The sequence below is a fragment of the Bos javanicus genome, chromosome 9 (assembly GCF_032452875.1).
Source record: "Bos javanicus breed banteng chromosome 9, ARS-OSU_banteng_1.0, whole genome shotgun sequence".
NCBI classification, from domain to species: Eukaryota; Metazoa; Chordata; class Mammalia; order Artiodactyla; family Bovidae; genus Bos; species Bos javanicus.
In genome coordinates, this window is record NC_083876.1 from 83,128,767 (window position 1) to 83,154,985 (window position 26,219).

The window sequence follows — 26,219 nt, forward strand, 5'->3', positions numbered from 1 at the left end:
CATAGTAGTTCTAGCTGAGTAAGATCAGTTAACATTATTTTATTTCTGTCTGCACCTGTTCACCATGCTAAAAACCCAAGTTGATAGTGACAGATACAATTTAGTGCAGTTACACAGTTTATATATGATTGATCTCACAAATCAGGAATATTTTTCAAGTTCTTGCCTGGGAGAATGGTTGGGCTTTCCACATGTTTCTTCAATAAAGTCCAGTGGAAACTCCACCCAGGCAGCCTAGGTGGGAAATTTTACAAGTGCACTTAGCTACAAAAATATCCTGTTCTTTAAAGTATTTTGAATAATTATTTCAAAGAGATAAAAACGTAGCAATTGCAAAAAAGTTAAAAATTTTATTTGGACCCAAAGGTTATGGGGGATATTATATGTAAATATAATAGATGGGGAATAGATGGGGAAAACAATGGAAACAGACAGACTTTATATTCTTGGCTTCCAAAATCACTGCAGGTGGTGACTGCAGCCATGAAATTAAAAGTTGCTTGTTTTTTGGAAAAAAAGCTATGACAAACCTACACAGCATATTAAAATGAAGAGACATTACTTTGCCAACAAAGATCCATCTAGTCAAAGCTATGGTTTTTCCAGTAGTCATGCAGGATGTGAGAGTTGGACTATAAAGAAAGCTGAGTGCCGAAGAATTGATGCTTTTGAACTGTGGTGATGGAGAAGACTCTTTGAGAGTCCCTTGGACTGCAAGGAGATCCAACCAGTCAATTGTAAAGGAAATCAGTCCTGAATATTCACTGGAAGGACTGATGCTGAAGCTGAAGCTCCAATATTTTGGCCACCTAAAACAAAGAGCTGACTCACTGGAAAAGACCCTGATGCCAGGAAAGATTGAAGGCAGGAGCAGAAGGGGACAACAGAGGATGAGATGGGTGAATGGCATCACCGACTCAATGTACACGAATTTGAGCAAGCTCAAGAGAAGCCTGGGGTGCTGAAGTCCATGGGGTCACAAAGAGCCAGACATGACTGAGCGAATGACCAACAACAACAAGATAATATCAAATATCTTATATAAGAATACTTAGAGGAGCATATTTAAATATAGCCACTTGTGGATTATATTTACCAAATTATTTTATGTCAACTTTAAACTCAGTCAGAATTTTACAGTCAGTTTTATCCCACCTAGATATTTTAATTATAGTTAGAAAGTACAAGACAGACTTTACAAGTCACCTTCAAGTAAACTGAATAAAAACTGGAAAAAAAAAAAAAGGAAAAGAAACAACATGATCCTACACATAGTATAGTTTTACAAATGGTATTGCTAGGTTTCTCTGAGTTTTAATGTAGAAATACAGTATTTTTTTTTTCCTCTACAAAAAGGTTGTATAAAACATCTTCACCAGCAGATCTGCTTGTTAAAAATGCAGATTTCTGGACCAGATCCAAGATCTTACAAGTTAAAAGTTACGGGAATGCAGCCTGAAAATATACTTTAATTTAAAAAACAAGAGCACTTGATCACTAGGCACTCAAAAGTTTGAGAAGCTGAAGTGCTGTGTGTGTAGCGGGTGCTGTTGTGCTGTGGCTATATCCATGTATTCTCTTTTGGATAGAAACTTCTTATGACATAAGAATCTTGTTCATTACAGGGTCAGGGTTTCCAATGACAAAAATGCTTTGTATGAAAGAGAGCCAAACTGAGGACACAGGGAACAGGTCACATGGGGCCTATGTTCTGCCAGGAGGCCTACTTCACCCTCTAAAATGCCTGGCAGTTGTCAGAACTCGCAGGGGGAATTTTGTTTACTTTGCGAAATGCCCAGGAGGTTCCAAGGGTCATTTAGGAATACTGTGACACTGCTGTTAGGGTAGTGACAGTCTTTAACTTAAATGCATACCCTAATTCACTAATGAATACTTCATTCATTTTATTTCCGTGGTCAATCAATAGGATTCCTTACACTGGGAAATACCAGTAGGAAAAAAAAAGTCTTATATTATTTAATTCTATTTTTATGTTCTCCAAATATCCTTTACCAGAGATCAGCTAGATGATTAAGCACCACGTATGAAATTACATTGTTTGCTGTGTCCGAGTGTCTGGACATGAATGCTTAGAGTGAAGTGAACATTTCAGATAAAAACTTTAATGAAATAAATTTCAATACAATGCCTTCGGTATTTACATAGAGCCATCTTTATATCCCTCAACTCTAAGACAGATGACGTGATCAATTAAATGGGACAATCTCAGACGGTCAGAGTGCAGTGCGAGTCTGAGAAAACAAGCAGATGCTTCAAGAAGGTGGCAGAAATGTGACAGTCAGAAAAGGACACAGGCAGCAGAAGGTGGAAGTGGCAGACAGAAATGGTGACAGAAAACAAAAAGTAAATGCAGAGAGAAGCAATGTGAGAATGCAGAAAAGTGATAAAACTTGCTTGCATAGTAAGTATAATACTCAGTCATGTATTTAATAAAAAGCAAACGTAAGTGTATGTACATATAAGATAATTTAAATTTGATAAATTCTGTATTCTTTTTGGAAAAAATTATTTAATTGGAGGATATTTACTTTACAATATTGTGATGGTTTTTGTCATACATCAACATGAATTAGCCACAGGTATACATGTGTCCCCCCCCATTCTGAACCCCTCTCCCACTTCCCTCTCCACTCTATCCCCAGAACTTACACTGGTTATCTATTTTATATATGGTAATGTAAACATGTTTCAATGCTATAAATTTTTTTTTTTTGGTAGATCCTTCAATTAATTCATGTGTTCATCAATATCCACGAAAGACAGGAAAAAGTCAGAGCATAATATACAGTATTTGTACACTGATATTCCTGTCCCAATAGGACAGCATATGTAACTGTCCTGATCTTTCTCCTAGGTGTCTAGGAGAGTTGCCATAAAATGAACAGGTGTTTGGGTTTGATGCCCTCAGTTTCAGAGAGATGGTGCTGTTTACTGGTAGCCAGGGCAATCACTTCCTAAACCTTACTGCATGAAGTCTGACACAGCAGTTCCTTCTTATGCTTGTTCCCTGTACTGTCATGAATGTGTTCACTGAAGGGTCAGCAGCCCTTCTTAGCCACGCATGCCATCTGTGGCTGATGGGATGCCTGAGGCCAGAGGAGAAGAGACAGGGAAAGAAAAAAGACTTTATGCAAAGGAAAGGAAGGAAAAAACTTTAAGAGTAGGAGGAGAGGAGGGGGGTGAACTGAAAAAGAAAGCAGTTCACTGCGTGGTCAACAGGCTAAAGTATAATCAGCTCCAGATATTATATACCTTCCACTTGGACCACTTACTCAACATTCAAATTTCATTGCTTCAGCTTCTACCACCTCACCTGAGTTACCCATTTCTACAGTCACATCTGGAGTACTGAATACCTAACTTCTTTGAAAAGAACTAATACAAATATCACAAGATATTGCTCATATGTGGAATCTATAAAACAGAAACAAGTCACAATAGTAGGAAACAAACTTATGGTTGCCAGGGGGAGTGATAAATTGGGACACTGGTATTGACATATATACACTACTCTATATGAAACAGAGAACTAATAAGGACCTACTGCATAGCACAGGGAACTCTACTCAATACTCTTAATGACACACATGGGAAAAGAATCTTAAAAAAATAAAAGTGGACACATGCATATGTTTAACTGATTTACTTTGTTGTACACTTGAAACTAATACTGTAAATCAACTATATTTCAGTAATAGTAATAATAATAAAAAGGTCTCCTATTCTCTGATAAGGACCTGTGGTTAAGTTTACTCACAAAATATAACCTTGGACAATAAGTGAGCAGAGAGCAGCAGGGACCCAGAAGGAGAAGGAATTAATGAAACATATTCTACTACTTCTAGCTTATGAGCCAGCTCCATCAGTCTTCCAACTGCTTCTTCTGGCCTGCATTCTCTACCATACTCAGTTGTTGAATTGTCCTCTAAGTTTGGTTAGGAAAACAAACAGAAAAAGCACGTTTATATAAAACAAAGAACAAAAAACCTAGTAAAGGCTTTTCATTAAATAAATACCCCCTCAGGCAGAAAGTCCAGTTACAGATCCTACTTGGATTTTGGGCTTCCCTGGTGGCTCAGTGGTAAATGTAGGAGACGTGGGTTTGATCCCTGGGTTGGGAAGAGCTTCTGGAGAAGAAAATGGCAACCCACTCCAGTATTCTTGCCTGAGAAATTCTATGGACAGAGGAGCCTGGTGGGCCACAGTCCATGGGGGTCACAAAAGAGTTGGACACAACTTAGCAACTAAACAACAAATCTGGAATTTATTTTATTTGCATTTTAAATTATAGTCTTCTTAAAGTTCTGAATGAAGCATGGGAAAAAAAATTAGGAAAACAAAGCAAAGTTTTGGCTAGTCTGAAATATCAATCCATGCCATCTAAAAATGCACTATCTCCTTGTGACAGTCTTCACTAATAACTTCAGGAATCAATTTATTTTATCCCTCAATTTGGTGGGGCATATCTTCTTTTTCCTGATACACTGGGCTGAATGGAAGAATGAAGAAAAGAAACCTGGATGTGAATCAGAGCTCTATCTAATAGCTGTAGTGCTCAGAAACACTATTTAAAAAAAAAGGACTGGAATTCTAAGATGTCACTTTTTTGCTGTAGTGGGCATAATTATTACTGTGTTTGAAAAAGCATTCCTGTGTTCCTACCATGAGGAATGAGTAGATGTACTGAGGCTTTCAGGCAGTGTATCTACCGTCAACAGTAGTTGCTTCATAGTCACTGAGCCAGCCTTGCTCTGATTCTGATGCTCTCACTGCCAGATACTAACTTCTATTACACTGCTCAGACTACGCATGTTCTTAACCGACTTTACCTTCACAGGGATGTCCTCTTCCTGGCTGGCTTTCTCTGAGGTGAAAACATAGGAGATTTCTTTGTGAGATGTGGTCTGGCGGCAGATGGCACACCTGATGGAGCTCCTGTGAGACCCCACGCTGTACTGTTCGATAATAATTGAAATGCACTCATTACAGAAACAGTGCCCGCAGGTCAGTACTGCCCACTAAAGAAGAAAACACACAGAATATGCCTCAGCAAGATGCTATCAAAGATGCCTTCCAATCTATAAATCTATTAAAAGGAGAGGAAGAGTGCCATCATTTCATTTCCTAAATATTTCATGATATATAATAAAAAACCTTTAAGTCATAAAAACTAAATTATACTTTTAAACTATTTTTTAGTGAACCATAGTTTTTAGTTCTGCTCACACTAATAGGAGGACTAATAGTCATCAATATTTCATAAGATGTTGGTGTTCTCATTTCAGTATTTACGAAAAATGCAAATTACTCTAATAGAGTAATAGATTGACTACAATATTAACTGAGATATCATATTCAATACATTCTATACAACTTATTAAACAGATTTAATTTTTATATATTAAAGCATTTATTATACAGAAAATGAGATGCAAATGATAAAGACGATAACATTTCTCAAACTAGTTGCATGAATCTCATCAAAACTAAAAGAAACTACTTACACTATGATCCTTTCCATTATTATAGTAATTTTTGTCAAAATGTTTTTATCACTTATTTTTTATCAGTAATCTCCAGTATTACCTTGATTAATATTCTTTTGCTCAGTTTCTAATCTATCCTTTTAAGATTTATTATCAATAAAATATCCTTTAAATATTCTCCATAAATCATGGAGACTAACAGGTATGTGCTTTCTGATTACTGATGGTCAGAGTGCAGAATTCATATATTTAAACTTTTACTCTTAGTTCATAGGAAAAAAAATGCCAGAGACACTTACTCATTTTAAAAAAAAGAAAAAACTTTTTCATATTAAAAAAAAAAAAGAATATTCTATTACATGCTACTGCTGCTGCTAAGTCGCTTCAGTCGTGTCCGACTCTGTGCGACCCCATAGACAGCAGCCCACCAGGTTCCGCCGTCCCTGGGATTCTCCAGGCAAGAACACTGGAGTGGGTTGCCATTTCCTTCTCCAATGCATGAAAGTGAAAAGTGAAAGTGAAGTCGCTCAGTCGTGTCCGACTCTTAGCGACGCCATGGACTGCAGCCTACCAGGCTCCTCCATCCATGGTATTTTCCAGGCAAGAGTATTGGAGTGGGGTGCCATTGCCTTCTCCGCTATTACATATTTATTTATCACACAAAGTAGGAACTTAGAGTATCATAAATCACATTTTATAAAATAAAAATAATCTTTTTGAGGAGAACTAATACAGTACCATTTATTTTAGACATTTGTACACTAATATTCAAACACATGAATTCCTTTAGGATTACTGTTATTTGTGCTTTAAATTCTGGTACTATTAGATATTAATAATATTAAGTAAGAACTATGTTACTATAAATTTGTAATACCATATATAAATCTGTGTATGTTGTATTGTATTTCTGTACAATTCCCAAATATCCATGATAAACTGACAGTCAAATGACTGAAAACAATGCTTAAAATTATTCATCTTTAATGAAAAAGATGGGGTTATTCTAGAAACATGTTTGATCCATCACTTAAGAGAAAAAACACTGTTCAAACATATTTGACATTAAGCATGTTAGTTAACCTCTGGCCCTATCTTTAAGACAGAGATAATATTCGCCTTGCATGCAAGGTTTGAGGGTGGAGCAGGGGAATTTGTATGTAGAAGCCTTTGAAAACTGTACAGTATTTTATAAATGTATGCAGTATTTATTATAATTTCACCTGTTTTCCCAGTTGCCGAGCACAGATTGGACAAGGTTCTGGATTAATACCTCCTGATGTTTTGTCCTGAGACTGTCCAAAAAAGAAGAAATAAAACATGTATTAGTTACATTTTAAAAGCTCATACATGTTTTACAACTCATTTATAAAGGTAAATATTGGCAATTGAATTAAAATAATAATTGAGATGACCTAATAATTCATATATTACCTAATATTATCAATCCTGAGATGTACAAATAACATTTATTTAAGGAGTGAACAAAAACATGGACACAATTTTTAATACACTTGTGAAAGTTGTCATAGTACTATATTTATGATTTTTTGTGATTATAGAAGGCAAAATAAAAAGCAAAATATTGATATAATTTAGCTAAATTCTCAAATTTTACTTTCATGCTAGATTTTTTTTTTGATAAAGAAATAGGTATTCTGCATATCCAGTTGGCACAGGATCACAGACATGGGAAGAGGCAGCATTTATTCACATAATTCCTTATTAATACTGATTTCTTCTCGGGACCCTTTCTCTAATTTCACTAAGCAGAAATACTATTAATTTGAGAGCTATCTACGCCTGGAAATCATGTCAAAATAGCTTTTCAAAATCTCCTTAAAAACTGGAAGACTTCCAAAACAAACTCATCAAAATGAACAAGTTTTAAAACTGAGGACAACAAGATAAAGGAAAATAAATTAGACTCATAGAATTACTAAACTGTTCTTGATTACCCTTTGACTTTTATAAGCAGGAAAAAAAAAGTAAATTGTGCATGGATTCAGCAGTTCTAATGGTTAAAACAACTCCATTAACTATAATGTAAGTATGCAAGCATTTAAAAAAGTTGAACTGAATTATCCTTTCCCTTTTTAATTAATGATTTATTTCAGGTAATATGTAACAAACCACCTCAAACCTTAGTGGCTAAAAAAAACATTTATTTCTTCTGATTCTACCGGTCACCTGGGTAATTCTGGGATGGGCTGATTTGCCTTGGGCTGGCCCCACACTTATGTCTAGCAGTTGGTAAGAGCTGGTCTGGGGAGAGGGCTAAGTTGAGGTATTTGCTCCTCAAGAATGGAACCTGGGCTTCTTCACTTAGTCTGAGAGTCCAAAAAAACAACACAACTGGGAGAATGCCAAAGTGCATTACTGTTGTTTAGTCCCTAAGCTGTGTTTCTTTCCCAACACCATGGGCTGTAGCCTGCCAGGCTCCTCTGTCCATGGGATTTGGAGTGGGTTGCCATTTCCTTTTCCAGGGGATCTTCCGGACCCAGGGAATGAACCTGTGTGGCCAGCATTGGTAGGAGGATCCTTTACCACTGAGCTACCTGGGAAGTCCCCAAAGTGCGTAGACTTTTCAAATCTCTGCTATGACACAAGGCCAAAAGCAAATCATCTGGCTAAGCCCAGAGTCAGTGTGGGAGCAGAGTAACTAAGAGCATGCACAGAAGAGAAGGCATTACTATGTTATTTTATAAACAGTCTACTATTTGTTTTCTCTTCTAATTTGCTTAACATAAGAATTAGCATTTTTTCCATAAAGGGCCTGGTAGTAAATATTTTAGGCTTTGTGGGCCATATGATCTCTGTTGCAACAACTCAACTCTGCTATTACATAGCACAAAAGCAGCTGCAGACAATACTTAATGAATGACAATAGCTGTGTTTCAATAAATCTTTAAAATTAAAAAAAACTGGTGATGGGTTGGATTTGTCCTATGTGTAGTAGTTTATGGATTCCTATTTTCCTTCATTTATAAACTATTTTTTTCTATTTTTAGTCAAATGGGTTTTCCCATATAGATTATATCTTTGGGATTTTAACCTTTTAAAAAATAATTCAACATATAGAGGATATCAACTTATTCTATAACTAAAAAAAACGATCAACTGTCTCTTAATTTTGACCCTCATATTTAAAGTACAGAAATCTTATGTCATCTGGATTTTTGCATGAGACTGACCTCAAATTTTTCTCTTTTGTTTTTCCCCTGCCAAAATAGCAATCATAGTATTGTAATATAAAAATATTAATAGCAAATACCTAGAAATGGTTTAATAAGCCAGGAAACACTTTAAACATTTACATATATTAATTCATTTAATCTTACAAGGAGTCTGACAAGAGTATTACTATTCTTATTTTACAGAAGGGACAAAGAGAAGAAAATAACTTGAAAAAAGTCCTATATTTAGAAAATAGTGGCTTCATGATCCAGCTTGCACTGTCTAGGTCAAGAGTCTACCTTCTGAATGACATGCTATTTTACTGATAATGAATGTTTTTCATTTTGTCATCACTGAGATTTAATGACATTCACTCAAATGTTATTTTGCACCAGTTTTTCAGGACCAATTGTAGTCTACTCTTTGCTTCATTTTTCCTATCCAAAAATCTTCTACTCTGATAAGTTCTCTGATAAGTAACTTCTCTGATAAGTTATTTTGTTAACTGTCACATTTATGCTTGCCAGAAAGCTGAATTACATTCATCCATGTCTGATAGAGTACTTTGCTTACTACTCAGAAAATATGCTGTGAATTACATTAAATACTTCATTGCCATGTCCTCTTATTTAGTAGGTTTCCAAACACACTGCACAATTTCAGATAACAAATTAAAAAAATCTGTGCATGCATTAATGGAGGCAGGTGTATGTATTATACAGTGCAATCTTCACCAGAGGTATGCTGTAATGCATTAATGGAGGCAGGTGTATGTATTACACAGTGCAATCTTCACCAGAGGTATGCTGAAATGCATTAATGGAGGCAGGTGTATGTATTATACAGTGCAATCTTCACCAGAGGTATGCTGTAATGCATTAATGGAGGCAGGTGTATGTATTACACAGTGCAATCTTCACCAGAGGTATGCTGTAATGCATTAATGGAGGCAGGTGTATGTATTACACAGTGCAATCTTCACCAGAGGTATGCTGTAATGCATTAATGGAGGCAGGTGTATGTATTACACAGTGCAATCTTCACCAGAGGTATGCTGTAATGCATTAATGGAGGCAGGTGTATGTATTACACAGTGCAATCTTCACCAGAGGTATGCTGTAATACTATCTATCGCTGTTCAAGGTTTTGAACTAGTCTGTTTACATTGTGCCATGCTATATACTCATACCCTTTACATTATCTGTATAACATATTTTCTATAGACGTCATCTTCTTTTCTGATCTGCACAGGTACTGCAGACATAGCTAGTGTTCTGACATGTAACTAACACAAACAAAAAATTATTAAAAAAACACCTTTAGCATTAATTATGGGACAAACAGATTAAATAAAATGAGTCAATAAAGTGGTTTATTGATAGTGTAATATGGGAAAAAGTAACATCTTTTAAAAACAATACCTTTTCCAAGTTAGTTAGGTAAAGAAGCTGCCCAAGCTTTTTCTGCAGCTGGGATGTAGCAACAGCTTTATCATTTAGTAGTTTTATACGATTCTGTTCTACCTAAAAAGTAAAATAAAACATCTTTATTCTAAGATGGTAACATTATACTAAACACACACAATTCTTCTATTTTAATTCATCCTTTCAACATTTAAGAAGCATATTTAAGTGTGAAAACTCAAATGTGCAAAATGGATACTAGAGAATATATTTTAAAAAATACATATATTTTGCTGTATAGAAGAAATAGTATATAATGAACATTTCTAAGTTTTTCTAAGTTACAGTCTCCAAGCTTTACAGAAACAAGATTTAAAAATATAAGGAACAAAAACAAGTAATAAAGAAAATTATATTTTTAATAGGAAGAGGAAAGTTTGGTGAAGTTATTTTTTAAATTCTGAGATATAAAGAGGGATTTTACAGATAGTAACCTGTCAAGTTTTCTGGGCTCCAAAATCACTGCGGATGGTGACTGCAGCTATGAAATTAAAAGACGCTTACTCCTTGGAAGGAAAGTTATGACAAACCTAGACAGCATATTAAAAAGCAGAGATCTTACTTTGCCAACAAAGGTTCGTCTAGTCAAGGCTATGGTCATGTATGGATGTGAGAGTTGGACTATAAAGAAAGCTGAGTGCCAAAGAATTGATGCTTTTGAACTATGGTGTTGGAGAAGACTCTTGAGAGTCCCTTGGATTATAAGGAAATCCAACTAGTTCTTCCTAAAGGAGATGAATCCTGGGTGTTCATTGGAAAGACTGATGTTGAAGCTGAAACTCCAATACTTTGGCCACCTGATGTGAAGAGCTGACTCACTTGAAAAGACCCTGATGCTGGGAAAGATTGAGGGCAGGAGGAGAAGGCGATGACAGAGGATGAGATGGTTGAATGGCATCATCGCCTCGATAGACATGGGTTTGGGTAAACTCTGGGAGCTGGTGATAGACAGGGAGGCCTGGTGTGCTGCGGTTCATGGGGTCGCCAAGAGTTGGACACAACTGAACTGAACTGAACCTGTCTATATCTGTTCATCATTTAGCAAAGGAAAACAGGGCAAGGTAGGTTCTTGGCCACTCTTTGGGGAAGACTTTTCCAGTTCTGAAAATGCTGGGGTAACAGGACACATGTCTAAAAACTGACCAAGAATATCTTCAGGTTTTTGCACACAGAAAATGCTCAAGAATAGATGAATATGCAATATGAAAGAGAAACACATAAACGTGCAAATGTACCAAATCAGTGATGCTAAGCACACAATAGATGTGAAATTGCTCATCTTTGACCTACAAAAACAGAAACATCATAGGGCTCAAACTAAGAGAAGTCAGGGAACATTTATTGAAAACATCACTGTCCTGATCTCTTCTATGTGTCTCAGATTTTTGTGACTATCTATTTGCTGTGCTCTTTTCTGTGATTCACTTGTAGATTACCTCATGTGGTTCAATGATATGAAGAACTGGTGGGTTGGGCTTTGGCTCCCGAGGATCACGGACTCTCAGTCGTTCTGTAGCCATTGCAAGTTCATCAACAGCAGACACACGATTCCTCAGAGCCATCCAGTATTCATGAAGCAACTGAAGGAACAGAAAAGACAGTGGTAGAGCACATAATTAAAACTGGTTAATATCACTTAGAATCTTCAGTGAGGTCTTAAGACATAAATAGTTTTTTCATTAGGGTCTAAGGTGCAAGCAATCTTGGGCCATTAGGGGGATGAAGTGTGACTGGATAATCTTCACAGGACACTAGAGTATATTGCTTCTTCAGAATCTAAGGAACAGCACATCCCAAGATTTCTTGGTAGGATCAAAGATTTTTAGAGCTCAATACTAGACTGGTGGAATCTCTGCTTTATTTTCTAAAGAAATACTTTTTATTATAAAATATTTCACATTCTCAATTTTAATATGTATATAGGATAATGAAAATATTAAAATACACAACTGAGTCTGCATCATCCAAATCAGGAAAGAGAATGTCAGCTCCTTAGAAAGCCTCTGTGTTCCTTCTCAACTGCCTTGATCTCTTGCCTCACACATTGTTCCTTCAACCCCCAATGATGAGGTAACCACTATTCTGAGCTGGACTTATTATTCTGTACTTTTCACTGGAGTTATATTAATCTACACATACTTAACAATCTGGTTATATAAGTTTCTGAAATTTGTAAAAATGGTATCAGTCATTATAAAATTTTTTGATATGCTGTCTTCAATAACATTATGCTCTAAGTTAGATCCTGATGTGTGAAACAGTATCTCATTCATTTACACAGTCTAAAAGGGTTTACTCTGCAATGTCACAGAGAAAAAAATGTACGAAGATCCGGGTGAATGCGTGATAAGCATTCCTCTGACACAGAATATGTGGCTAATGTGAGCTCAAAGGAAGACTGCAGGGGCAAGTGAAAACTGTATACAGTACTGTCTTCTTCCATGACCTGCTGTGATTAGTGGTGTTAATATGCTTTTGCATTTAGAAGAGTAATGTGAAGAGAAAAAAATTACTACAAACCAACACTTTGGACTCTATAGAAGTATCATTCCCTAAACAATTAAACACATGAACTGATAGACAGCTTCTCTTTCTTGAGAGAAATTTTTATTCTGCTTTAAAAGGAAGAACTTTAAATGAATAAAAGATATCAAATGGAATTATAATGGCATAAATTAAACAAAAACCTATTTATTTCCTTCCCCATCTCACTTGCAAAATAGGACAAGGGATTAACAAATCTACATAAAAAGAATTCCAGTAGTCACGTATGAATTTGAGACTTGGATCATCAAGATAAAGAAAGCTGAGAGCTGAAGCATCAATGCTTTTGAACTATGGTGTTGGAGAAGACTCTTGAGAGTCCACTGGACTGCAAGGAGATCCAACCAGTCAATCCTAAAGGAAATCAGTCCTGAATATTCATTGGAAGGACTGACACTGAAGCTGAAACTCCAATACTTTGGCCACCTGATGCAAAGAATTGACTCATTAGAAAAGACCCTGATGCCAGGAAAGATCGAAGGCAGGAGAAGGGGACAACAGTGGATGAGAGAGTTGGATGGCGTCACCGACTCAATGGACATGAGTATGAGCAAGCTGTGGGAGTTGGTGATGGACACGGAAGCCTGGTGTAGGGCAGTCCATAGGGTTACAAAGTCGGACATGAACTGAATTGATATAAAGGAAAATTCAAAATTAATAAATTCTAGAATCTCAAGTACAGAATTTCATGAAGTTATTAAAGTATGAATATGAAGGGTCCCTTTATGCATTATTAATTGCAATGGTTTCTAGTCTTGTATGTTGAGAACTATTTGCTAAGTTCAGTCTTCAAGGTTGCTGATGTTTGGTTGTTATTTACAGAACAAAAGCAAAACAAAACAAAAAAGGAAACAAAGTAATACTCTGATTTCAAAGAATAGCAGTGTAAGGTCAAGCTAAAACAAGAATAACATACTTTCAAGGCTAAATAGAAGGTTTCATTTAAATTTCATTTTAGTTATTATTTTTAGCAATTTAATAAATAGAAATTGCTTATTTCTTTAGTATATTTATTATTAATTAGTACAATCATTACATTTCATGGAAAGATAAATTATGACACCTCAACTTTCTGAAGCAGATTTTTAAAAATTGAAGAGAGAAAAAGGAAAGTAGCAATTAAAATTAATGTAGAGGTGGAAGGAAGATTTAAATAACTGTTACCTTATATTCCTTCTTCCAAGCTTCAAAGAGATCCATTGAATTACTTCCCTCATCAATGAATTCAACATCAAATCTGTGAGATTTTGCAAATGACAGTAGTGCTTTCATAGATCGCTCTGTCTCACTTATTGCCCACAGGCCACGGTTGGTGGTAGTTATTCGATCATCTACCAGTCCCTCTTCATCTTCTATCATCTCCTCAAATATTGCAGTCTGGCCTTTGACTCTGAAGATGTTTGAGAAGAAAACCACAATAACTACTGTCAGTGGGTAGCAAGTACCGTAAAAATGATTGGCAGAATCAACAGAAAAGCAAGGTCAAAAACAATTATTTCATCAACAATATTGACAACTTTCAATGTCATGTCTACAAGATCACGCTAGCAAGCCTTTGGAAAAACCACAGAGCCTTGAGGCATCACACATTTGACCAGTGTTCTTTTAAGAGCAATCTGGCACAGTAAAAATTGGCTATAAATTCCAGGCTAAAATTTTACTCTGAGAATTAAAATACAAAACACAAATTACCACTTATCAACCATACAAACAGAAAAGGCCACAAGATGACCTGAAAGTACACTATTTTCTAATTACTTTCTTTTTTTTTTTTTTTTGAGGCAACCAGAACTTAGCCTTTTCTCAATTTCCATGTTTGTAAAATCAGGATAATTTTGCTAATGTCATGGTTATACATATCTTCAGTTTACAAATGAGTTTACAAAAAAAGCCTCTCTCTTGAGGCTGAGAGAAGTCCACTACGTGCATTAGTGAGCAGGGATCTGAGTTCAAATCTGTTGTCTGGACAGTCTGTGTCCTCCCTTTAAGTTAACACATACTACTATTAACACAAGACATGAACATTTACAGGGTAAACTTCAGCAAAGGGGAAACTGAGCATGTTACATGGTCAAATGCTAACGTTTATAAATTGATCGAAAAAGAGAGAGAAAAAAATATTACTTTGAGGAAAATATGAATCCTATACATTAAAGTACCAAGTCTTAGGGCATCCCTAGTGGTGCAGTGGCTAAGACTGAGCTCCCAACGCAGAGGGCTCAGGCTCGATTCCTGTCAGGGAACTAGGTCCCACATGCCACAACTAAAAAGATCCTGTCTGTTACAACTAAGACCCAGGGCAGCCAAGTAAGTAAATAAATAAAAATAAATATTAAAAAAACCCCACAAAATATGCCAACTCTTGTAAAATGTTCATTTTACTCTATCAGAGAACTTACGTGTGAGAAAATAGTTTTGACTCATACTCTGTGAACAATTCATCAGCCTTACAAAAGACACAGCTGGAAAAGAAAAAATTATGAGAGAAAGAGTCACAGACATATCTGGCAATCAGGTAATCTCTAAAAGAGGCTGAGTATTTTATACTTCACATTTTCGTTACAAAAAAATATGCCATTTTAGAGAAAAAAAAAAAAAAGTACATAGTCCTCTGGTATGTGGTCTTAGAGAGGTTTTTATTTTTTAAGTTAGATTAACAACACATATCTATTTCTATCTGAATTCAAATGAAAACAAGTTTTATGTGAGCCACTGTTTCTTCTCTCAGAAGAAAGCTAGCTCAAAGGAATGACACTGTCCACCAGGTGATTTCTGCTATTACCCACCAGTTGAGAGGAAGTCTGACTGGTCGGAGATGGCAGATTGTTGCAGACTCAATAACATGCCGAGATGGAGGTCCCTCCAGGTTTTTTACAGCCTCTCTCACTTGCTTCTGGAACTTACTGAGCTCTTCCATATGTGTTGTCAGTAAGAACTGAAGTCCTCGGCAGTCATGGAATCTGATTCCCATCACCAGCACCACACACGACAAAGAAAAGAGTAGTAGGTCAATTTCTTTAAAATTCAAAAAGTGGTTGGCAACGTGTTAAAGAAAATTGCAACGTTTTACCAAGTCACACCTGGGTGAGTTTAACTTAGGCATGTATGCAGCTGGTAAACAAAGAATAATAACATTGGGTAGTCCACTATAAAAGATAACAAAAACATCTGATAGTTGCTGGCCTCAGAACCAAAAAACAGTAAGCAAAACCTATGTTCTGCCTCAGAGGCAGACATCTGCCTCTGATGTCTGTGAAAGATCAGAATTGTCACATTTTTTTCTTTTTAACTCTGACTGATGCTACCTGACATCGATGCTCTTTGTGGAGAGGTGGTGACTGCAGGATGAAAAGTAAAGACAGAAAAGTGAGAAGAAAGAAGAAAAATGGCCAACAGTTATTTTCCATATTACCAGGAACTTGTACATATCCACATGTATTTTAATTAACCATTTACTAAATGCCAGCCACTTTGCCAAGCACTTCTCCTGTTAACCTCAAAAGACATCACAGTCCCCACGATGTAGATAAAGCTTAATGAATCAAAGCAATTTAAAGTTAGAAAGCTACGTGGCAGAACTAAGAGTTAAATTCAAAAGCTGTTAACCAATCTGATAAACTGTAAATGAACCAGGTTAAGACAAAAAATTTGTGGTTGTGTGTGTATGCATTTCTGAAAGGAAAAACAAAGCCTAGAATAATAAGAAATTAAAAAGTAAAAAAAATATAAATGGGATTTGTTTGATTTTTAGGTTAAGACTATACCTGACCTGCCTCTTGAGAAACCTGTATGCAGGTCAGGAAGCAACAGTTAGAACTGGACATGGAACAACAGACTGGTTCCAAATAGGAAAAGGAGTACGTCAAGGCTGTATATTGTCACCCTGCTTATTTAACTTATATACAGAGAACATCATGAGAAACGCTGGGCTGGAAGAAGCACAAGCTGGAATCAAGATTGCTGGGAGAAATATCAATAACCTCAGATATGCAAATGACACCACTCTTATGGCAGAAAGTGAAGAACTAAAGAGCCTCTTGATGAAAGTGAAAGAGAGTGAAAAAGTTGGCTTAAAGCTCAACATTCAGAAAACTAAGATCACGACATCTGGTCCCAAACTTCATGGGAAATAGATGGGGAAACAGTGGCAGACTATTTTTTGGGGCTCCAAAATCACAGCAGATGGTGACTGCAGCCATGAAATTAAAAGACGCTTACTCCTTGGAAGGAAGTTATGAACAACCTAGACAGCATATTCAAAAGCAGAGACATTACTTTGCCCACAAAGGTCCATCTACTCAAGGCTATGGTTTTTCCAGTGGTCATGTATGGATGTGAGAGTTGGACTGTGAAGAAAGCTGAGCGCCGAAGAATTGATGCTTTTGAACTGTGGTATTGGAGAAGACTCTTGAGGGTCCCTTGGACTGCAAGGAGATCCAACCAGTCCATCCTAAACTCCTTTTTCCACCAATCCTGGGTGTTCATTGGAAGGACTGATGTTGAAGGTGAAACTCCAATAGTTTGGCCACCTGATGTAAAGAACTGACTCATTTGAAAAGACCCTGATGCTGGGAAAGATTGAGAGCAGGAAGAGAAGGGGACGACAGAGGATGAGATGGTTGGATGGCATCACTGACTCAATGGACATTGATTTAGGTGAACTCTAGAAGTTGGTGATAGACAGGGAAGCCTGGCATGCTGCGGTTCACGGGGTTGCAAAGAGTTGGAAACGACTGAGCGACTGAACTAACTGATACCCTTCTTCCTAAAATCCATGTACCATTCTCCAAATTGTTCATAAGAGACTACTCTTGTTCCTAAAAGGCTTTCCCAATATTTCACATTAGTCTGTTTCTTTCTGTTCATGGAGTTTATTACAACATTATTCATTTTTGTACTTTGTTGCTGTGTTAGTTGCTAAGTCATGTTTGACTCTTCTGTGACCCCATGGACTGTAGCCACTAGGCTCCTCTGTCCATGGGATTTCCCAGTCAAGAATACTGGAGTGGGCTGCTATTTCCTCCTCAGCAGATCTTCCTGATCCAGGGATCAAATCCAGATCTCCTGTACTGGTATGCTATTCTTAGTTGCTCAGTTGTGTCTGACTCTTTGTGACCCCATGAACTATAGCCCACCAGACCCCTCTGTCCATGGGGATTCTCCAGGCAAGAATACTGGAGTGAGCTGTCATGCTCTCCTCCAGGGGAACTTCCCAACCCAGGGATCGAACCCAGGTCTCCTGCGTTGCAGGCAGATTCTTTACAGTCTGAGCCACCTGGGAAGTCCCAGTACTTCGTTTATGCATGCTCATATTTCTCAAATTACTTCTAACTCTTGTCTTCTCATTAAACTAATGGTTAGAAGGTAAGAATTAGGTTATATCTCCTTTTAAAAAACATGTATAATAGAATAGCTTCTCAGTATTGCTAAAAAAAAATTACATAGAGATACTTAAAATTAGGTTAGTTATCAATACTATTCACAAAAAGAAAACACAGTTTTTTATTTGTAACATTAAAAATTTAAATTGCTCTTCAAAAACTAACTTTTGAACCAACAGGAAGAAGTGGGTTTGGAAAAATTCTCTTTACTGACTCAGATCTGAGCACGTAAGTAAGGACTGAAAAATATCCTTACAAATTAGCATTTACAAGTCTTAGTGATGCTCTCTCTTGCAGGTCTTAAATGAAGAAAAAAAGATAATAATAGATGGTAACTCTTAAACACCATACTAATGGTAGGTAGTATTGTAAGTAAGCACTTTTTTCTAATCTTAACAACAATGCTTTGTGGGTTTATAGATGAAGAAACCAAGGCAGAGAGAGCTTATATAACTCTTCTAAGAACACAGAGATAATAAGGGGTGGAACTGAGGTATGAACATAGGCAGTTTGACTCAAGAACCTACTTGCACTCTTAATTACCAAGCTAAACAGCATTCCTTAAGAATCACTAACAAGTAAACAGGAGTACTTTGGTTTCTGAGATAAAAATTTCATTAAAAACCAGAGCAGCTGTGTTAAGATGATGTCTGAATACATATAATCTAAAACAATATTAACTTCAAAAATGTATTTTCTTACTTTTTATTTACATCTAGTGCTTTTAAAATTCATGTTTGTGTAATGAATTATACATTTAATGTTTCCTATATGCAGGTCAGGAAGCAACAGTTAGAACTGGACATGGAACAACAGACTGGTTCCAAATAGGAAAAGGAGTACGTCAAGGCTGTATATTGTCACCCTGCTTATTTAACTTATATGCAGAGTACATCATGAGAAACGTTGGGCGGGAAGAAGCACAAGCTGGAATCGGAATTGCCGGGAGAAATATCAATAACCTCAGATAGGCAGATGACACCACCCTTATGGCAGAAAGTGAAGAGGAACTAAAAGTATCTTGATGAAAGTGAAAGTGGAGAGTGAAAACGTTGGCTTAAAGCTCAACATTCAGAAAACGAAGATCATGGCACTTGGTCCCATCACTCCATGGGAAATAGATGGGGAAACAGTGGAAACAGTGTCAGACTTTATTTTGGGGGGCTCGAAAATCACTGCAGATGGTGACTGCAGCCATGAAATTAAAAGACGCTTCCTCCTTGGAAGGAAAGTTATGATCAACCTAGATAGCATATTGAAAAGCAGAGACATTACTTTGCCAACAAAGGTCCGTCTAGTCAAGGCTATGGTTTTTCCTGTGGTCATGTATGGATGTCAGAGTTGGACTGTGAAGAAGGCTGAGCACCGAAGAATTGATGCTTTTGAACTGTGATGTTGGAGAAGACTCTTGAGAGTCCTTTGGACTGCAAAGAGATCCAACCAGTCCATTCTGAAGATCAGCCCTGGGATTTCTTTGGAGGGAATGATGCTGAAGCTGAAACTCCAGTACTTTGGCCACCTCATGTGAAGAGTTGACTCATTGGAAAAGACTCTGATGCTGGGAGGGATTGGGGGCAAGAGGAGAAGGGGATGACAGAGGATGAGATGGCTGGATGGCATCACTGACTCGATGGACGTGAGTCTGAGTGAACTCCGGGAGCTGGTGATGGACAGGGAGGCCTGGCGTGCTGCAATTCATGGGGTCGCAAAGAGTCGGACACAACTGAACGACTGAACTGAACTGATTGGTCCTTTTATAGCCATGAGACCTCAAAATATTTAATAGGGGATATATTCTAATATGGAGATTTACAACTTCTAAAAGTAGTTTCTGTGTGATTTAAGAAAAACAAATTCAACACATATAAAAATATCTTTTCTTTATCGGCTGATTCCACAATGCCGGCAGAACACTTTAGGACATAGCTCTAACACGAGGTAAAACATTGTGACGTAAATAACTTGTCCGGGGATGGTGATTCTTGGGCTTAACAGGAAAAAGGGACTGCACTCAAAAGCAGTTAATATTTGCCAAGAGAATGCACTGGTCATAGCAAACATCCTTTTCCAACAACACAAGAGAAAACTGTAGACATGATCACTACCAGATGGTCAACACCAAAATCAGATTGACTATATTCTTTGTAGCCAAAGATGGAGAAGCTCTACATAGTCAGCAAAAACAAAATGGGGAGCTGACTGTGGCTCAGATCATAAACTCCTTATTGCCAAATTCAGACTTAAATTCAAGAAAGTAGGGAAAACCACTAGATCATTCAGGTATAACCTAAATCAAATCCCTTATGATTAAACAGTGGAAGTGAGAAATAGATTTAAGGGATTAGATCTGATAGAGTGCCTGATGAACTATGGATGGAGATTCATGACACTGTACAGGAGACAGGGATCAAGACCATCCCCATGGAAAATAAATGCAAAAAAAGCAAAATGGCTGTCTGAGGAGGCCTTACAAATAGCTGAGAAAAGAAGAGAAGCCAAAAGCAAAGGAGAAAAGGAGAGATATACCATTTGAATGCAGAGTTCCAAGGAGAAATAAGAAAGCTTTCCTCAGTGATCAATGCAATGAAATAGAGGAACACAACAGAATGGTAAAGACTAGAGATCTCTTCAAGCAAATTAGAGATACCAAGGGAACATTTCAGGTAAACATGGGCTCAATAACGGACAGAAATAGTATGGACCTAACAGAAGCAGAAGATATTAAGAAGAGGTGGCAAGAATACACAGAACTGCACAAAACAAATCTTCATGACCCAGGTAATCACGATGGTGTGATCACTCACCTCGAGTCAGACATCCTGGGATGTGAAGTCCAGTGGGTCTTAGGAAGCATTACTACAAACAAAGCTAGTGGAGGTGATGGAATTCCAATTGAGCTATTTCAAATCCTAAAAGATGATGCTGTGAAAGTGCTGCATGCAATATGCCAGCAAATTTGGAAAACTCAGCCGTGGCCACAGGACTGGAAAAGGTCAGTTTTCATTCCAATCCCAAAGAAAGGTAGTGTCAAAGAATGTTCAAACTACCGCACAATTGCACTCATCTCACGCGCTAGTCCACAGAAGGCAATGGCACCCCACTCCAGTACTCTTGCCTGGAAAATCCCATGGACGGAAGTCCTGGTAGGCTGTGGTCCATGGGGTTGTTAAGAGTTGGACATGACTGAGCGATTTCACTTTCACTTTTCACTTTCATGCACTGGAGAAGAAAATGGCAACCTGCTCCAGTGTTCTTGCCTGGAGAATCCCAGGGACGGTGGAGCCTGATGGGCTGCTGTCTATGGGGTCGCACAGAGTCGGACACGACTGAAGCAACTTAGCAGCAGTAGCACATGCTAGTCAAGTAATGCTCAAAATTCTCCAAGCCAGGCTTCAGTAGTATGTGAACTATGAACTTCCCAATGTTCAAGTTGGATTTAGAAAAGGCAGAGGAACCAGAGATCAAATTGCCAACATCCGCTGCACCCTCGAAAAAGCAAGAGACTTCCAGAAAAAAACATGTATTTCCGCTTTATTGACTATGCCAAAGCCTTTGACTATATGGATCACAATAAACTGTGGAAAATTCTGAAAGAGATGGGAATACCAGACCACCTGACCTGCCTCTTGAGAAACCTGTATGCAGGTCAGGAAGCAACAGTTAGAACTGGACATGGAACAACAGACTGGTTCCAAATAGGAAAAGGATTATGTCAAGGCTGTACATTGTCACCCTGCTTATTTAACTTACATGCAGAGTACATCATGAGAAATGCTGGACTGGAGGAAGCACAGGCTGGAATCAAGGGTGCTGGGAGAAATTATATTAATAATGTCAGATATGCTGAGGACACCACCCTTGTGGCAGGAAGTGAAGAACTAAAGAGCCTTTTGATGAAAATCAAAGAGGAGAGTGAAAAGGTTGGCTTAAAACTCAACATTCAGAAAACGAAGATCATGGCATCTGGTCCCAAACTTCATGGGAAATAGATGGGGGAACAGTGGCAGACTATTTTTGGGGGCTCCAAAATCACAGCAGATGGTGACTGCAGCCATGAAATTAAAAGATGCTTGCTCCTTGGAAGAAAAGCTATGACCAACCTAGATAGCATATTGAAAAGCAGAGACATTACTTTGCCAACAGTGGTCCGTCTAGTCAAGGCTATTGTTTTTCCAGTGGTCATGTATGGACGTGAGAGTTGGACTGTAAAGAATTGATGCTTTTGAACTGTGGTGTTGGAGAAGACTCTTAAGAGTCCCTTGACTCCAAGGAGATCCAACCAGTCCATCCTAAAGGACATCAGTCCTGGGTGTTCATTGGATGGACTGATGTTGAAGGTGAAACTCCAATACTTTGGCCACCTGATACAAAGAGCTGACTCATTTGAAAAGACCCTGATGCTGGGAAAGATTGAAGGTGGGAGAAGTGGGTGACAGAGGATGAGATGGTTGGATGGCACCACTGACTCAAGGGTCATGAGTTTGGGTAAACTCCGGGAGTTGGTGATTGACAAGGAGGCCTGGTGTGCTGCATTCCATGGGATTGCAGAGTTAGACACGACTGAGTGAATGAACTGAACTGAATACTGCATATACTTTAGAAATGAGAAGTATATCAGATTCTATATGATGAAAAAAATGATTATACTAAGGTACATCCAAGTTAATAGTGACAAATGGAAAATGGAGCATATCTTTTTAGGGTGGTAATAGACATTTGGAAAAGTTTTTAGAAGAGCAAAGGAAAATGCTTTAAATATTTAACAGACATTCTTACTGAATTTTTCACTGAAAACCAGCTTTAATGCCAAGGCTGACCTCTGACTGGGATGTGATCTGAGAGGCGGACATCCTTCCACCCAGAATCCAGTTCTGCCACAACACCTAAGTTCCCCACACTAGGCTGACATCCCTTCCGGTTAAACCACTGAAGGTACTTTTGACAGAGTATATCTGTTCTTTGGAAAGAATTATTCGCCATTCATACATCAAGAGCAATAATCCAATATATCTATCTTAAAGAATTTTAAGTGTTGATAAGAAGAAAGACGGGAAGACAAAGACTCTAAAATATAAAACTGCTCACTGTGGCACTATGAGCTTAGCTCTCAGGGAATGAATGACATAGGGAAATGGGAATGGCTTACCCCAAGGGCAAAAATCTCCAAGACAGAACCTATTTCAAAACTCTGCTTCAACTTGGTTTTAAGCAACTTTATCCAACAAAGATACAAAAAAATACTTCAAGCAGATTAAAAAAATAGAAAAAAAAGCACACTAAAAAAGAAAACATTTAAAAATGACTAATATAAAGGAAAAAAGGTTTATCTTTTAGATTTATACCTCATATTTTGGTTTGAAATATACACTTAACAAAATATAAAATTCAGATGTTCATAACCGCAGTATGTTATGATCTTTAACTGGAACTCTTAATACCAAATGATCTGAATATTTGGGATGACTACTAATATAATTATCCTGTTTTGTGCTACTCTCTTACTTCTCCGACATAGAAAGCTTGCCAGTTTGTTGCTTGTAGTTGCTGGTTATTTCATTTCTCACTCTTTGAGCAAGTTCCTCTTCAATACCAAATTCTATTGCTCTTTGTATCACATTCAGCCACCAAGGAGAATTAGAATGAATCTGTAAACAAGATAATTAATATCTTTTCAGTACTCACTATATTTCTATCACTGAAAAGGGTTCTAAAAGGAACAATAAATGCCACTCTCAGGAAAATCACAATAGTAGTAGGGAGACAAATAGACATGTTGGCTATACAATGAATGAATACAACATCTGCATATATAATTAAATAGAACACCTATTTCATGATTACTCTAAATGAGTGAGAATTTATTGTACATACATGTATAACAAAGCTGTGCTAAAAAAAAATACTTTAAAATTCAGTATTCACTCTATATATCTGAAAAGGTAACAGGTTTCTTTCTCAGCATAATAAAGACTTCATGCTTATCCTCAACTAATTGAACAAGATTCTACTCAATGAATAATCAATGGTAATTAATAAAATTATATGCCTGAATACTAATTAATTAATGAATTAGGAAGAATAACACGTGGTGTAACTGATTGAAATCAAAGACTAAAAGTGTATTTGTGTAGCCTCCTCTTTAAACTTTGCGATTGACTTCATGAAAGAGAAATTTTAGAAATGACAAATGGCACATATTTCATAAGAAAAATACTTATAGTTCTAATATTCCAAACCTTGAAAGATTTTGGAAACACGCACATCTAAGATCAAAAGAAGGTTGTGGACGTCTAATTTCTTCAAAAGACAACTTGTTACATACCAAGGGTAGAGGAAACCCCACTATACCTTAAGAAATCAAAGAGAATAACCTCAAAATAGGTGATTTATCTCTGTATCTGTTCATTTAATCAATAAACACTGTTAACAGCAAATAAACCTTTATTGTGGCCCAGGTACTATATGGGCTTCCCTTGTGGCTCAGCTGTAAAGAAGCGCCTGCGATGCGGGAGACCTGGGTTCGATCCCTGGGTTGGGAAGATCCCCTGCAGAAGGGAAAGGCTACCCACTCCAGTATTCTGGCCTGGAGAATTTCATGGACTGTATCGTCCATGGCGTTGCAAAGAGTCAGGCACGACTGAGCGACTTTCACTTCACTATACTAGGTGCTAAGAATTCCAAGATAATAAGAAAGCTCAAGTTTCTCCCCAGATCAGAACATAAACCAAAATGTTGTTGTTGTTCAGTGTCCCAGTCGTGTCCGACTCTTTGAGACTACATGGACTGCAGCAGGCCAGGCCTCCCTGTCCCTCACCATCTCCTGGAGTTTGCCTAAGTCCATGCTTATTGCATCGGTGATGCTGTCCAGCCATCTCATCCTCTAACGCCCTCTTCTCCTTCTGCCGTCAATCTTTCCCAGCATCAGGGACTTTTCCAATGAGTTGTCTGTTCGCATCAGATGACCAAAATACTGGAGCTTCAGCTTCAGCATCAGTCCTTCCAGTGAATATTCAGGGTTGATCTCTCTTAAGACTGACTGGTTTGATCTCCTTGCTGTCCAAGGGACTTTCAGGAGTCTTCTCCAGGACCACAGTTGGAAGGCCTCAATTCTTTGGTGTTCTGCCTTCTTTACAGTCCAGCTTTCATAACCATACGTGACCACAGGGAAGACCATAGCCTTGACTATGTGGGCCTTTGTTGACAGGGTAATGTCTCTGCTTTTCAACACAGTCTATATTTGTCATCCCTTTCCTGCCAAGAGGCATTCGTCTTTGATTTCATGGCTGCAGTCACCATCCACTGTGATTTTGAAGCCCAAGAAGAGAAAATCTGTCCCTACTTCCACCTTCTCCCCCTCTATTTGCCATGAAGTAATGGGGCCGGATGCTATGACCTTAGTTTTTTAATATTTAGTTTTATGCTGGCTCTTTCACTCTCCTCCTTCACCCTCATCAAGGTGCTCTTTAGTTCTTCTTTGCTTTCTGCCATTAGAGTGGTATCATCTGCATATCTGAGGTTGTTGTTTTTCCTGCCTATCTTGATTCCAGCCTGTAACTCGTCAGTCTGGCATTTCTCATGATGTGCTTAGCATACAGATGAAAGAAACAGGGTGAGAGCAGATAGCCCTGTCGTACTCCTTTCTTAATCTTGAACTAAACAGTTGTTCCATACAGGGTTCTAACTGTTGCTTCTTGACCTGCACACAGGTTTCTCAGGAGACAGGTAAGAGCTTTCCACAGTTTGTCATGATCCACACAGTTAAAGGCTTTAGCATAGTTGATGAACAGAGAGAGATGTTTTTCTGAAATTCCCTTGCTTTCTCTATAATTCACTGAATGTTGGCAATGTGATCTCTAGTTCCTCTTCCTTTTTGAAACCCAGCTAGACATCTGGAAGTTCTTGGTTCGCATAATGCTGAAGCCTAGTGTGCAAGATTTTAAGTAAGACCATACTAGCTTGAGAGATGACTGCAACTGTTTGATGGTTAGCACATTCTTTGGTGGTACCCTTCTTGGGAACTGGGATGAGGACTGACCTTTTCCAGTCCTGTGGCCACTGCTGGGTCTTCCAGATTTTCTGGCATAATGAATGCAAATCCTTGATGGCATCATCTTTTAGGGATTTGAATAGTTCTGCTAGAATTTCAT

At 37.7% G+C, this 26,219-nt stretch overlaps 1 protein-coding gene across 4 annotated transcripts in view; it reads right to left on the bottom strand.

The window, feature by feature from the left end:
- The window catches only part of SHPRH (SNF2 histone linker PHD RING helicase), a 91,355-nt gene that overhangs the window by 21,045 nt on the left and 44,091 nt on the right, over positions 1-26,219 (bottom strand). For all 4 annotated transcript variants that reach the window (XM_061428233.1, XM_061428231.1, XM_061428232.1 and 1 more), the window contains 8 exons: positions 23,575-23,717; positions 15,478-15,651; positions 15,091-15,153; positions 13,856-14,081; positions 11,584-11,727; positions 10,106-10,207; positions 6,731-6,802; positions 4,851-5,039 (listed from right to left, as the gene is read on the bottom strand). In XM_061428233.1, coding sequence (XP_061284217.1) covers positions 4,851-5,039; positions 6,731-6,802; positions 10,106-10,207; positions 11,584-11,727; positions 13,856-14,081; positions 15,091-15,153; positions 15,478-15,651; positions 23,575-23,717 — 1,113 coding nt within the window. The remainder of the gene's footprint in view (positions 1-4,850; positions 5,040-6,730; positions 6,803-10,105; positions 10,208-11,583; positions 11,728-13,855; positions 14,082-15,090; positions 15,154-15,477; positions 15,652-23,574; positions 23,718-26,219) is intronic.